General features: G+C 32.0%; 1 protein-coding gene across 2 annotated transcripts in view; it reads left to right on the top strand.

Moving 5' to 3' along the window:
- The window catches only part of LOC111032589 (solute carrier family 2, facilitated glucose transporter member 1-like), a 60,860-nt gene that overhangs the window by 34,223 nt on the left and 9,393 nt on the right, over window positions 1-17,244 (top strand). For both annotated transcript variants that reach the window (XM_022312970.1, XM_022312971.1), the window contains one exon: window positions 13,932-14,030. In XM_022312970.1, coding sequence (XP_022168662.1) covers window positions 13,932-14,030 — 99 coding nt within the window. The remainder of the gene's footprint in view (window positions 1-13,931; window positions 14,031-17,244) is intronic.

The raw sequence follows: 17,244 nt of genomic DNA, 5'->3' as shown, positions 1-17,244 counted from the left end.
AGATATGAATTGCGTTCATTACGTTTCACCTATCGTAACCATTATATTATCCATTATTCGATTAATAATTGTTTAGGCATATAGTTAGTATAATTTTTAATCCGTACTCTATGTATTCAATGGTTTAATGATATTCGATATTATTATAGTATGCATTATAATGCACAATATAATATTATTATAGCTTTGTAAACGAATCGCAATAGCTTCTACGATCTTTGCGCAACAAGTGTGCACGTTCTAAATAGTGTGTTTGCCGCGGTTTTTTTCGTTTCCGTCCGTCCTCGCCTACAACTGAATATCCTGCGCATACAACACGCACGCACTGCAGCTTCGTTGGTGCGTGTTTAATATTACAATGCTATATAAACAGTTATATAATAATTTATAGGTATAATGTGTAGGTGGCGTGATTCTGGTGTGTTGAATGGGAGATGCACTTGCAACAAAAAATGATTTTTAAGGCGTGGCCAAAGTATTTTATGTAGGTACCTGCGCTTTGTACACCAAAAAATTGAAAAAATATTCAAACTCCACACACGTGGGGCTCTATACTGCGGTACCTACAGTGGTACCACCTATTTTTAACGATTTGAATATTTCATAAAACTACGTGTAGTCTAATCTCGTGTGGGTCTATGACAAAGATGGTTTTAATATTTTGTTTTATCGGATAATAAATAGGTCGATTGAACACTCAAGCAAGAAAAAAAACTATCACATTTTACACACAAGAATTAAGAACTCATATTCAATATCAGTTTCTGGAAAACTATTAAAAATATTTTTTAAAAATGTCTAGTGAATACAAAATATGTCGTTACTTTTAAATTATGTACCGTAGCTGAATATTCATTCTAATATAAATTGAACTGAATCAAATGTGAACTCTGAACTTACATTTTCGATGGTATGCGGTTTCCAAGACGGAGACAACGAAATAATATGTGTGTGTCGCATAATTTTAATTTTTTTTTCAGCTCCAGTCGATAATCTAATTATAGTCGTAATATTCACGACTGTATAGCATCATAGTAACAGACTCCACTTTATGGACAAAATCAATAATCAATTTTTCCAGACTTTTAGTTAATTTAGAACATTATATCAAACCTCACGGTTTTATCGCAATAAATATATAACGGCAATCATTTGTTCCGAATTGATCTTTATTAAATTTACATATTATGATGTTGCGTGTGAAAATGTTGTTTTTGTTTAGTACATATATGATTAGTTCGTGGTTTGCTGGAGTGAAATATAATTGCAACACGTTGACCAATTGACGTCACAGGTTTTACCGCCCGTTACCAGTTACCACTAACACACACGTTACAATAAATAATACACAAACACTATATTATATACATATAGTATCGAAAATCAATAATAATAAGTTACCATACAAACGTGTTCTGGATATTCTACATAACTTTACTATCCGTCAAAGTCCTCGAAACGGTCACTTACTGATAACCACGCACACACGGTATAACACAATAATAATATATATAATAGTAATAATATTTAATACCATGTTCGCGTATTTTATCTGCGGTACATGTTTATTGTCGAGCCCGTTGAAAATATTCGACGTTTAGGTTTTTTATCGACCGCGAAAACATTCAGATGCAATTCCGTCGTATAAAAGTTTATGTGATGTAATATTATGCTAATCAATTACTAACTACCCATGTCTGTAGTTGTTATACACGACAACACGACAAAAAAAGGCAAACATTGTACATATTTTGTACGATAGTATTATGTACCTACGTCTCATTCGCAGCGTACAACGCGGTCTTTCGACAATATATGATACTATATGTACCTCACGGATAATAAATCACATTTTTTATTCGGCAGAAATATTTTTAAATTCCGACTCGAAGTCTGTTTTTTTTCAAGAAGTAATATTTCCACTCGCACGATTTCGTACGCTGCTCGGCTGCAGCAGTTATTGAAATAATGACGTATTGGCCATAAACAGATCGAACAGAGTTAACCGTATTGTACGTATTAACTGCAATAATTTAGTTAATCGACTCGCCGCGGTATTAGGTACTATATTAAAATCTATCTATAAAAAAGTTTCTGACCCGCTTTAGCATAATTTATTATAATATTATATTTACACTGGGCGCAATGTGTTTTGTGTCGACCAGAAAATGTTGTACACGCCACGTGGACCTAATACGTTTCAAATGAGTTCGATTAAAAAATGTTCTCTTTCGCTTCTAAACCTAAATGATGATGTTGTGTTCATCGTGTATTGGCAACGGACCGGCATCGTCGAAAATTCATCATTTGCTGTAGCGACATAAGATTATTATTGTTACCATCTGAACCAGGCGCCGTCTGAATTCTGGACACGTCTAGCAGTGTGAGGTTATACCTATACAACGGTTACGGTCGGATAATTTAATTTTCGTGTCTAATAACGTGGTAGTAAAATAATTATAATCACCGTAGAGTAGATTTCAAGCGCGTAATTTCTGGTCACTGAATATCGTTATCGTAGTACCCATACCTACACACACTTAATGCTATACCAAACGAGAAAAGCAACGTACGTTCACTTTTATTATATTATACATATTATCCAGTAACTATATTAAAATAATTTACCGAGACGTGTGTAATAAATATTATTTTATTATGACGTTATTTTAATTTGTATTGTATTAATTTTTTTTTTTGACAACGGGGCGTTGTACGGATAGTTGATGCCGCCGGTAACCTACCTATATTTGTACAGACAATATCAACACTGTGCGCGTCATTTTATATAGGTGGAGAATATGAGTAATTTAAAGTACACGGAGATCAAAAAACATAACGTTTAAAAATAATGTATTTTTATTACTATTATTATATTATATACCCATGAATATATTATTATATTTTTTATTTGTTCTTAAAAAACATTAAGGTTTCCCCTGTTCCGTTAATATGAAAAAATAACATGACCTACGTCTTATTATAGTGTATATTATGCGGCGTCTAATTCGGTACCCATGTACTCTTAACACATATAGACACATGGGTACAGACACACCTTTGTATAATTTCATACAAAGTGATCCATTTAATCCACCGCATAAGTTTTCTTAGTGATCTTAAAAACCAAATGTTTTGTTTTTAGTAATTTTTTTGAATAATATTTTCATATCATTATTGGGCACACGTTTTAAGTTTTTATTCTTTATTGTCATTTTTTAATTTAATTCCATATTTTAGCATAAAGCATTGTTTTACACTTTTTCTTGTCTGAAAAATGTAAACGAATAATTTTTTTTGGTAAACCTAATAATTATAAGCATCATATTATTTAAAGACAATATAGATGATCGAGGTGTAGAGCGTCACACGTTTTGTGGGACACTTTCCACTTCAATCGCCTCGACTAAACTTTAAAAAAAAGTTCGTTAAGTCAGGTTTATCAATCACTCTGTATACTTAATAGTATACATAACGCGTGCTTATAATATAGACGAAAATTGTTTGTGCGCCGCCCCGAGCCATACACCATTATATTATTACGCGCGATCGTTAATATAATATCTATGACTATAATAATAATATATTATGGTCGTTCATCCCGCCGAATATTTTCTATTGTATGGAATACCCGCAGTCTGCCGTGACAATGCTGGAATTTTATTGTATCCGTATATAATTATACAAATAATAATAATTATTATTATTATTATTATTGGAAGTCTTTTTTTACTTAACAACTAATAAAATGCCGTCTACGAAGGTACTACAATAGTCGTTCGACCGAAGCTTCTCGGTGGTTATGTGGCGCGAGGTTCATAATCGATTTAGTACAACACTTACGTTATTATTATTAACGTCATCATCATCATCGTTATTATTATTAGAATTATTATTATTACTGTTATACAATGGATCATAATATTATGTACAGTAGTTGCTGCTTTTTGTTCTTTTTTCCCCACATGTCACATACTTCGTCGGGTCTTTATTTCGTCTCAACCGGGTGCAGTTATAATGCACATTTTGTTAATAACGCACATTGTTTCCGAGTGATTTTCACGCCGGTACCAGCTTGCTGGTGCTCAAATTATGTCATTTTTTATGCCATCGATGCAAATCCTCACTATCTAAAAAGCACAATGCTAGCCAAGAAAACTAAAAACTTGAAATTAAAAACTAAAACTGAAAATATGAAACACCTCGATGGGCCATAGCAGGTCCCTACAATGTGGAATGTAAATTTTGCTGGATATGCGAAGGGTGAGAGACTGATATTTAAAATTCTAAAGAATATAATATTACCTATATGTAGTATCGAAGTTCAAATACCTACAATTCTAATTTTCAAAAATTACCGAATGATGAACACAGTGGGACACTCTGTATATAGGTGAAATGTTATAATGTACGAGACGCAGAACAGTACTCTACTTTAAACGATTAAACTCGAATTAAAGTCGTAATTTAAGTTGTGAGGCTATAATTTTTTTCTGATAGTTTATCTTATCATTAATCCCCAAACATTAATCTCAATCATTATATTATTATGTATACAGGTACAGGTATCTACCTGTGTCTAATAAATATGTTCATGTAAACTCGGTTCAATTGAAAAAAAAAATATGATAGCTTAAGGAACCCAAGGTTGATCTAATGAAATTAAAAAAAACAGGAAGATAAATATTTAAAAAAACACAGCAATTGATATTGTTATTGTAGTGTTTATTCAATTAGAATTCGAATTATTTATTTGGATAACGAAATTTTATTAAATTTTATCGTATACTGTACATAATACATATTGGCATATTGATAGTATATTGTGTTAAATATTAATATTGTATTTTTTTTTCGATTGATATTGGTACCCAGGTAATATTAGCTTTCAGTTTTGCAATCACTGTAATGCGCTTATACGTATACTTTATAGTTTATATTATATATTACATAGGTATATTTTATTTTGTCCAGTTACATGTTTCTTCTAAAGAAAGATGTATTATTTTTAAGACTGAACTTTGAATCAATACCATGTTTTGGGAGGGGGAGGGAGTTGGATTGAAGAAAATAAAACTATACTGAAGTAGTATTTCGATGTCTATTGAGAGAGGGGATATGACCCTCATAATATATATAAGTATTTTATTGTAAGCTACGCCCCTATACGTTTATTACGATTATAAGACTTGCACTGTGACCTTTAAGTTTTTTCGCCACCTTAAATATATCATATTAATCTAGCGGAAAGATAAAAATATTAATTTCTACAAATAATTACACTATCTGGCCGACTTTAATATAGTCGTATTTTGTTGTAATATGTAGTGAGAATTTAAACAACTTATGTCTTGTAACAAAAAAAAAATAAAATTCTGTATAACTTTACTTATTTTTAGTGGGTACAAACATAATTATTATACATACTATCATCTAAACAATTTAAATTAAATATCATATCAAGCTCGAAAACCTTACCTTTTATTATATTAGTTGTGAAATGCTTTCAACAAAATATCAAAAATGGTTTTTGAACAGACAATTTTTTTTAGTATTTTATTTATTCCATTCAATCATATCCAACATAAGCTCTTTTAACTGTTATCATAATAAATTGTGAAATATGGATTTGAGATTTGCATAGTAAGCACATTTTTATATAATATAATAAATGGAAACAGTCGCTTACCATTCAACGGACACCGATAGACCGATAATATTATTAATTGTATATTATATTGTATTGAACATTGAAACATATTAATATCATTACTTTCTCTACGATTAACACATACACAAAACGTTGAAGTATAGACATAAATGACATCGATTCATTTAAAATTCGTCTAGGTGGCATCGTTACACGTGTAACATGATGATCAATCGCGGTCCTCGATCTTCGGCACATTCGAGATAAACTAAACAGTATCCACCACGGATTTTATATCATAATTTGTAATTATTATTATTATTATTTATAATATCAAATATTATTATTATTATTCATAACATAAAATATTATTGTGTTGCACATAATATTATTGCATATCCAGGAGAATGCATTTCGAAAATGTCGTTTATCCCCCGCGAATATCAGTCACAATATTATTCGCCGATGAACTGATTGAATAGATTGTTAAGCGATGACTCGTAAATCTAGCACTAAAATATTCCATTCGTATATAGTGCAATGTTATGTTTTGTTTTAAACTTTAATTGCCGGTAATTGATAATAATCAAAAGACATTCGGTGCGGGCGATTGGTTTAACCTTCGAAATGCCACGTGTCTTTTTAGGTGTGCGCATCCGGGCGGTTAAGTAGCTAGGCGGTTTTTTACGAAAACGCAGCGGCGATGCACATCGAACACAAAATATCTAAAAAGTTCATTACATTCTACTCTTCAGTTATTTTTTGCGGTCTGAAGGATTTCAATATAGTTACAGGCAGGAACGACGCCACTGTGTCCGACGGATAGTAGATATCTTGATATCCGGGCCTGCGATGGAAATAATAATAAATTATTGTTCGGAAACATAATATTATATCAGGTGCGCACGTGCTGTAATAATTTTCGTGTATTGTCTGTCGGGCACAGTCGATGAAGCGATTGAATACGAAACAAAATATGATATTGAACACGAATCGACCTCGTCTACGACGCATAATAATTGTATAATATGTATCCGACTATGGTAAAAATTTTTTTTAAAAACTGGAATATTCGTTGTGCGCCGGTGCATTATTAGAATAACAATAAAGAACAATAAAATAACGATGCTCCACGAATGACGCATATTATGGGATACTACTACGAATATTATATCTATGGGAAATCGTTTTTCCGCCGAAAAATCTTTTATCTGAGAATAATAATTTAATGTTGTTTACTGCGTCCATTCGTCGAACGAGATCCGCCCGTAAAAACCGGTGGCCGATAACGCGTATGGTTCGATAGCTGCGATTGCATGTCATTCCGATTTTTTGTTCTCAGCAATCGCGGTTTTATTGTTTTTTTTTTTGTTTTTTTAACAGATTTAATTACTGTTTGGTAATTAATTCTGAGTACGTCATTACATGAGCATAATATTATAATGTATGACGTACGCATAAGAATATAAATAATAATAAAGAATAATAATATGGATGAGGCGCCAACAAGTCAAAAATCATTACTTTAAAATTTTTTTATTTATTTACAACTATATTTACAATTTATCAACTGAAACAATAGGTATATTTGGTAAATAAAAAAAGTTTCACATGAATAATTTGTTGAACAAGCTTATTTGCTATTTATTAAGCAATTTTCAGAAAACGAAAAACTTCTCATTTCCGTGTATAGGTAGGTATTCCTATATTTTGACTGTAATGGAATTTTAATTCTATAGACAGCTAATATTTTAAGATAAGGAAATAATTCGACAATCATTTATATCTTGGTAATAAAAGCTACTTAGATACACGGCATGGTTTTCCACAAAATGACGTAATCATCAAAAATGGAAAAATCTTACAATATTATTAGTCATCGCTATTCGCACGCCGACCACTTTAGTACCTAGGCAGTAATTGTTGATTTCTTCTTAGTCCACCGACAATCCACGACGATTTCTTTAACCTTTAGGTTTGGGACAAGCCTCATTTGGCTTATATATTGTCATCCGCGATATCTTCTGTCATAATCAGTCATAATAACTATATTGGACCACATTTTTGCATAATTTGTTGTAGCTCTAATATTTTTTCCCATATTCATTTGTGTGAAAATATCCGCTTACACTCTTATATTAAGTTCATAATAGTGTATATATATTTGTTGATAAAGTCATCAGGTCATAACAACATTAATGTATAGGTACATTTGCATTGACTTTTAAATATGTATTCATTTTTTGCATATTATAAAATAATATACATATTTCACAACCTGTTGGTTGAATTTTTACAATAAGCGAAAGTGATGTGTTGAATTTAAGTGGTTATTTAGTCGTGCGTGAAGAATCCGTCCATTGATGGGACTTCGCGGAAAGTGGATAATGTATTTTATATTGGTATATAAATAATAAATTATAAACAAAATAAAATTGTTCGTCTTTTAAATCGTATACATATTTTACTTTCAATACGTCATTTTTTAACATTTTCATGTCGATAATATCCAAATTTTAATTGCAGTCTTGCAGCATTTTATGTAGATATATTAAATTAAAATTATTATTGGTATGTATAACCTATACCTGTTCGTTAGCGAATTTGTTGCCTCACTGAATACTCTCACTTTCATGACTTATTATTCCATCTAAATTATAAACAATTTAAAAATAAACTTGAAGGGTCTATGAACATAATATTTGAGAGGCTTAGACTCGACTCCCCCAGTCCCCCCTCCCCCTCTAAATATAGTTGGTCCCACGGAACCTTCTACAACATAATATTATATTATCACAGTACTGAGAACACACAGTAATATATTATGATGTGTCTTAAATATTATTATATTGAAGTCGACAACCATAATTATTCAGACAATGGAGTTAAATTGCCGAGACTAAAATATTCGTAGACTTGCTGCTCGCATCGGATGATTTTCGTTTGACGTGTACACCGAAAACAAACTTCCCTTACGTCCCTCGCCGAGCTCGTTTATTGTAAAGATACTACGTATCATTCAATATAATATTCTTATACATTACATTATACTTATACGCTGTGCGACTGTTGAGTTTTTTTTTATTATTTCACTGTACATGGCTAGACCTGTGACCTAACCTACATGTGCATTGCTGCAGGGCAACACACCGTTTTTTCCCGCGTAATCTAATTTATTGTTTTCGTGTGTCCGTAACTAGGGTAAAAGGTAAATCACAGTCACCCTGTATATATGATATTAAAATAATAATATGTATTATGTACACTATATATACATATTCTGTCTTAACTCGAAAATATCAATTCCATTTGGAATTTAAACATTTTAAACATATATTTACACACTCACAATCACTGCATTTCCCTCCCCCCACCACCACGAATTAGTACCATATGATACTATTACCTATAAGCGCGTAGCATTGTATATAGGTGCCTAATGGCTAGTATATAATTCTATAATATTATGCGGTATATGTCGTGTATGAAATAACTCGTTTGGTGTCTTTGTAGCTAAAAAGTGAAATAAAAAATCGTTTACTTAATGTAAAATCAACACCGATAAACATAATATCTCGTTGCCTAATAGAGGTACTCGTTTAATAAATAAACGCATCGTGCAATAATATTGCGGTAATAAGCGAATTACGATTGGAAATGTTTACTTTGGTGTAGGTAAAAAAAAATACGATACTTGCATCGGACATCGAACAAACAACAAAGGAAAAAACATCGCGACCGTATACGTATTATAGTAGTTATAGGTACATGGACATTATTCATTATATACCTATGGTTTAGTTCGCAGATATAGGACATAAATATATATAATTTACATTCTATACTATAAATAGCAGTTTTGTAAAGAGTACTCTTATTTTGTATTTCTAAAAAAGTATTCAAGTACAATGAGAAAATATTATTTTTAATATTTGTCACTTTTGGAATGGTTGGGAATTAACGCGGGTCAGTCACATTTCATTGAAAGAGAAAAGCTATTATTGTTCATAACTTATAATGTGCCCAATTAATTTGTTTTATCACGAATATAAAATATTGAGTTAAAAAAAGTATTTATTTTTATTAAATAAAAAATACAATAAAAAATATTCAGAAATACGTATTAGAGTATTTTTTTCAAAAAGTATTAAAAATAATATTCGAACAAAAAAATAGTATTCGAATAAAAAGCCGATAAATTGGTACGTCTTATTGTACCCTTCACCCACATATTAAATTAACATTAAACAAACCTATCTTATGATATTTAATTTCCAATATAATTATTTGTTATTTCAAAGAAAATCTATAAATCCAATAAAGAGATCGACGAGTGGACAATTACGTGAAAATATTCATTAAGTGATTACTAAACAAAATATAATTATAATTTGTGCAGACATTGAAATTGGTATTAGATACTCTATTAATTAAAACCACTCCTTAATCTGGTATAGAATATTTTATTTACAATAATAATAATTATAACATAATATAAGACTGTTCCGATATGCATTGTCGGAGATTGCGTATGAAGTAATTCATATTAATATATTGCATTACACACTTATATAATATATAATTATTATTGTTGAGAGCATCTTATTGACATTGACCTTTCGTTTGATCCTTAATATAGTTATACATTATTTGTATTCCTATGTTAAATTAATTTACCATTCTAGTATTGGCGTGATCCTAAATTTAATTAGTACCTTTTACATGGCTGCAATAACCTATTTTAATAATTTATATTATAGCCTATGGTTAGAACTGTATAGATACATATTATATTATTGTATATGCTTTACGCTTTTAAACGTGTTGGTTAAATAACAGAAAATGTTTATAGATTTATGTTATGTTTATTCTTCGATTTCTGGAAAACTTGATAAAAGAAAAATTTAATTTTCCGCTTGCAAGAATATAATAGTAGGTACCTATTCTAATTTATAATATAATTAAGTCTTATCTCAAAATTACAATATATCGAATAATCATTATCTAGTACCTATACACATTTTACCAAGTTGTGTAGCTTTTCGTGTAGGCGTTTGGCTACAATTTTTGGAACAGAAATCTTTTTGTTTTAACGACTATAAACCGATTGATTAATTAAAAGTTTATTATACGTGAATTAATTTAATTAATCGGCTAATCTTATAATTATTATTTATTATATAATAATTGTCTAATTGTCCAAAATGATAAATAGGTATGTAATTAACATCAAAAAAATGAATTAAAAAACTAATGGGATAAGTACCAAAGTTTATCGGAATTTGAATATAATGAAATGATAACAGTTGTCAGTTGTGTGTTATTAGTTCATTACGTCCATTACTTATCAGTTGAGTCTCTTCTAAACAGCATCCATAAACAGTCTAAACTTTTAAAATCAACCAATTAGTTGATTGAGCCCCATGCAACATTGAAACTCTGTACGTAAGCTGCATATTTTACTATAGATACTCTATGATAATTATAAATGTATTTAAATTGCGCTCATTAGTTTGAAAAGTAAATTTTAATTCCATGGTTTTGTTTTTGAAATGTTTAAACGAGGTCTGCAGGTGTGGAATATTATTTCGTTTCCTGTTTTTAGTATGACATTTTGTATATTTTATTTTTGGGAATATTTTACATTATCTAGTAGTAAACTAAGCAGTAAGCATGGTGATTCTGGTCATTTTAAACATATTATATTAAGATAATAATACAACGAGCGCGCGGGTTCAAAACGAGATGGAACTATAAAAATGCACTCACGATGCGCCATAGGGACCGACATAAGGCCAAGTAAACTTCATCCAACAAACCTGTCTTTGTGCATGTGTTGGTAACCGGTTTTTATTTGCATTCTACCAATCCATATAAATTATTTGACTTTATGTGGTTTGACACTCCGGTGTGAATGCAATTATGAGATAATATGGAAAATTTGTTTATTTCTTAAAAAAATTTTTTAGGTTATTCTAATAGTTGTATTTATTTTTAAATAAACGAATATATCATAAAAATTGTAAAATATCATAGTTAATTTACATAAGAATAATTTTGGTTGCTCGCACTATCAAATTTATAACCACGTACCTATATAACATATTTTAATGATTTATCATGACTATGTCCCAAATAGCTAGGTACCTAATAATTTTACAAATTTCATTGAATATTTTTAAACGATAATGTCCGACGTGTGCAAAATAATTATCGGCAATTGTAATAAATCATAGACAATAATTATTATAAACTTCATATAAACCAAATTATATATTTTTTAGTCTGGTTATCACATAAAAATAAAAAATAAATTTTTTACTTGTGCAGATTTTCATATGAAATAAATAAATAATACAAATCAATAAATTTTAAATTGTATTACAGAACAACGAAATTCGGGTGGAATAATTCCTTTAACCATTATTATATTATGCATTGTGCATTTTTAATAAATCTCTATATAATATATATTAATGTATATATCCGTTTAACATTGTTTTAGATTAAACTAGCATTTTAGCTGAATGTACATAAGTAGGTACTCATATTAAAATGTTTAATTAATTAATTCATGTTTATAATTTAATGTATTAAATATTGATCGATTCTCAAGTTTTTTAATTTATGAACATTTCTCCGTTTAATCTTATTTTATTGAAGCAGTTTCAGTTATGATCGCTCATAAGGATATTTTTGTTTATTAAAAAAAAATCTCCTTTCATTTTACTATCTTAAATCTTATATTTCTTAGTCGAATAAACATTTTGACAAAACTTAAACCAGATTTAAGTCGCTTACAAACTGCCCACAGTCGAAATCGGGTTTAATATTGTCAGTATATTATGCGACTGAACAGCACTGAATATAATATATATATAAGGTTTAAATATGTTGCAACTCGTTTGAAATGGAAATATTTATGTTTTAAGTATTAATCGATGTCATTACAACACGATTTACAGTACAGTTATTTTTTAAAAAATAACTTAATAGGCACATTTTTTTTTATAAATCTCTGCTCATTTTACTTTAATATTGGAATTCAAATACCTAATTAAAGTGTTATAATATACCTACATAAGTTGGTACTGTGATTGTCGTCAGGTATTAATGGTATTATAGTATGAAATAATTAAAAGAGAAAGTCACTAGAAGTATCAGAATATAAATGATTTAACTTAGCATATTATATATATTGTAAACATAATAAAGTAAATAATACCTACTATATATTATATTTTATTTTATTGTATTTAATATTTATTTTCTTAATTTAAAAACGCGTATAATAAACTATATGACTGAACTCAGCGGACGTATAAACATTAAACAGACTGTGCATATTTCACGTTTGTGAAAAATAATATTGATATATTATTATGTACACTGACAATATGTGAAATAACAACTGGACCAAAAATAAATAATAATAAAAAAACATTAAATATTTGACATATCGATGAAAATTATATTTACCACCGGAGGTACACCTAAAGAAATGGATTTCAATTATTGTGTGCAGACTTTTATCGTAACCGATTAATTGACAAAATCTGATAGGTACCTATTGACAATTAATAAACACATTGATGTATTATACAATATGTCAGTATACACACAAACAATATATTATTATGATAAGTTTCTATTAATATTATTAGTCTTCTCGAGGTTTGTCCGACCACACAAATCCCGATCGTATGCGGTCGTAACAATAATAATATTTCTGATAAGAATCGATACCTATTATAATAATACCTGTATGTTCCTAAATATTAATAGCAAAATATAACATAACAAATGCACATCACCGCCGTCGTCGTCGATTTATCGGACTTCAGTGCTGGTCGGGCGGTCGACGACATAATATAATAATAAATGATCAACAGTTCGTTGCGTTTTACGAAATTCTTGAACGATATTTTGTCGCGTGCGATCGTCGGGTGAAAAGACAGTCGGCAGACATAAGACGTAAAAAAAAAAAAAAATAATAACAATAAAACACCATATATCACAATATATATATTTTTTATTATTATTATTGTTAATATTAATATCGTCATCGAAAAAAAAAATGCGCAAGCTCCGGGACTCGGCGGCCGCGGGCCTTTGCTGTTGCGTCACCATACGCACCTTTTCACCCACCCCGTGCGACAGCGAAACGGCCTCGGCGGGTCGCATGGGTTGCTATTCCATTTCCGACGAACGAACGGAAACCACCACCGATATCCCACTACAACCGGAACAACAACCAACCGATTTTTCTTCTTTGTTACAGAGCCTTAACGGAAGACTGTTGTTCGCCATCATAGCTTCGGCTTTCGGTTCGGCATTCCAACATGGATACAACACTGGCGTGGTGAACGCTCCACAAGCGGTAAGTACTCAACAACGTTTTATGATAATATGCTAACCACCCATTTAAGTAGATTTGGTGTGTAAGTCTGGTGGGTGTAACCCATACCCATCTACTATTGCTCGGTGGCGAATTTAAAACCGCCAGGGACAGCAAGTGGCAAGCCATTTCTCTCCCCTGGCCTGGCACGGGTGGATCGGAGGACCCCAAACACAAAGCACATTTTGAGACCCCCACATCGCCTCACAGTCAGGGCCCTCAATGCCACGACTCCATCTTGACATTTTGGAGTAGGACGCCGTTCGAATGCCTTTTGCCGTTGCACGCACAACATCGATACTTCGGCTGCTGTACATTCAAATATAGGTGTAATATTATTGGTGGCTGAGTGCAAGAACGCTCCTCGATGGTGTTATTTTTTATATTCCATCCCGGCGGAGGCAGGAAAATAAATTTCAAACAGCCGACGGCTAACCGTTAAAAAAAAAAAGTTAATACGGTTCGGATCCTACTCGCATCGTCTTATAGTTTATGCCCGTACGGCTGTATAATAAGATTGTTATTTTATTATTACAGTAAATCATGTAGTTGTCTGCTCGTACACAATACCCATTACCCGTGTGGGTATATATCCCAAAGGGTTGATCTTGTCCACAATTGGTTTTTCGTGTAGATTTGTTGTTACCCGATTCCGGTTTGGCGGGTAGGTAGATATACGACTGATGGTTCCCGCCATGCGTCAGCATTCCGACATGGGTCGTACGATACCATGAACCGCGCAAGCGGTAAGCACCTCGCCCATACTTACACACACACACACACACACACACAAATGAGATTTTATTACAAGTAATATAATATAATATTATTAATGCCTAACGATTGCGTACGACCGCTAGACGATGATTTTTTTTCTATATAAATATAATCCGTTCGGTAATGTGGGGATCGAAAATATTTCTAAAAAAAAAAATACCTAGACACGGCACACGGTCATAAGATTCGAATACCCGACCCGAGACAAGTTTCGGCTTACCTGCATTCCTTCGATAATACATAATAGTTTATGGTACAATAAAAAAAATATATAAAACATCGTTATACGCCGAGGTGTACACACGGAAGGGGTTGGTTTTTTATCGGTACATAATATTTCCATTATTTTTTTTTTTTTTAGTCTTAACCCGAATTCGGTCGCATCTTAGATAATTACATCTCGTATAATAATATTGTGTCGGTGCTATCATATTACAGCAGGACGTACTAATACGCAGAATACGTATAATGACTGAACGGCACATTTCTGTATACGCAAATAGACTCCGAACGTTGAACCTACACAATCGTATTATCTGTGCAGGCATTTAATGTCAAGATAAGCGGAACTCGGAGGGATTTCCCGCGAATTACCTACGTCTCTCTTAAATTTTAATTGCTTAATATAATAACAATATTGTCAATAGCGACAACCGTCCAAACTTTCGCAGACGATCGACGTTTTCCTAGAGTACGATAATTAATATTTAATACTATTACGGAAATAATATTATTGTGTACTGATCGTGTCGTAAAGTTTTTTTTAAAACTGAGATCGATTTTCGTTAACGTTATGATGCGTAGGCCGCGGGCGATGCAGACGACACAAAAATTTGCATTTATCGAAAACTTGAAAATCACCGGAGTATCGAGTGTGAAGACTAGCTCACTCTTATGCGACGTTTCAAAATATTATACGTAGGTATACAGTGGCGTCTGGTACGGACACACGCTTTTCGAACCGCTCGATGGGTGCGCGCGCGCTCACCTTCGATTATTATCGATTTCGAGAGACGTCATGTGTATGTTTTTTTCTTTTCTACTTTCCACGATAAATTAATCGAGTATATAGTTGTTTCTTCTCCACCGAATATATTCAAAATAAATCCCCAAAAAAACTTTTACAGCCCACACACACATATACGCGCGCGCAGACCGGACTATACGAAGGAATGCATGTCGGAATATCTGTCCGCCGCGGACGGCTATAAAACGCGTTTGGGATGCCTACTCGTATGATAATATTTGTATATATGATTATATTATTATACGTATACTTGGATTGTGGAAAATAAAATTAAAAAATAAATCCCAGGGAACCGTTTTTAGTGAGCGCCTCCTGTGATGTAATGGCGGCATCAAAGCAGCAGAGCACTGTCGTCGGACAACATGTTTCCTGCCGATATAAATCTCGTTTTAATTTCCAACGCAGCAGAGGGCATAGGTTTATTAAGTGTATTTTTTTTTCGAAACGCGTCTTTGGAACGCATTCCCGTGTCTATGTAGAGTTACAAAATATTTTTTATTTTTTTTCCTCTCCGGATTCTAACGCACTTTGGGCGCGTATTTTATTGGGCAGTAGGCAGTGCGCACGCAACTCGCATTATTATATTTCCACACACGGGAAACGAGTACTAGAAAACGCGGTAATTTAATATTTTTTTCAAACAACCGTATAGGTACTTATAATACTTAACAGATTACCACCAGAGTAATTTTTTTTTTAATTATCTGCTCTCGTTTCGCCGTACGTCCTTGTCGTAGTTAGGTACCTATATAATTAGGCCCGGTCTGCCGCAAATATTTCGCCAAAATTCGACATTTCGTGTATACATTTAACACGTTTGTCGATTATTTTCGATGTGCGTATGCGTAGTAAAACGTATGCCGAATGGTTTTTTTTTTCATTTTTAAGTAGTACCTTGCTCCTATTGTATATTGTACCGTTTTACGAGCGCAAAACAAAAGAGCCGCCACTGTTTGGCTTTAATAATGTATCATTACGTCGCTGAGATTGTTTTTTTTTATGACCAAGAGGAAATTCATCGGACCGGCTGAAACGCCGTGTTAATAATGTCGAATCGATGCTCTGCCGAGGTATAGATTATCCAATAATCCTCCGGAAATCCCTCAGTTGATTGACGCGACCCGGTACAGAATTTTCTGTTGTGTTTAAAAGTGCATTAGGCACCATAATAATATCACGCTTTTACGATTAATCACTGATGTTCCTGTACGCGCCTTGGGTTCAAGAATTACCTCATGATTGTGTGGAAGTGGGGAGACAGATTTCCGGAGTTGAAAAGATGTTAGTTTACTATTTTATTTGGCCCAAACAAAAACAAGTGTCCCTTAAACATACATAGTTGTCTCTACTTTTTTCTGCATGGGTGAAAATAATACGATTAAAATATACAAA

The sequence above is a fragment of the Myzus persicae genome, unplaced genomic scaffold, assembly GCF_001856785.1.
Source record: "Myzus persicae strain clone G006 unplaced genomic scaffold, MPER_G0061.0, whole genome shotgun sequence".
Lineage (NCBI taxonomy): Eukaryota > Metazoa > Arthropoda > Insecta > Hemiptera > Aphididae > Myzus > Myzus persicae.
Note: the sequence above shows the minus strand (reverse complement) of the source record. Positions and strands in the feature narration are given on the sequence as shown.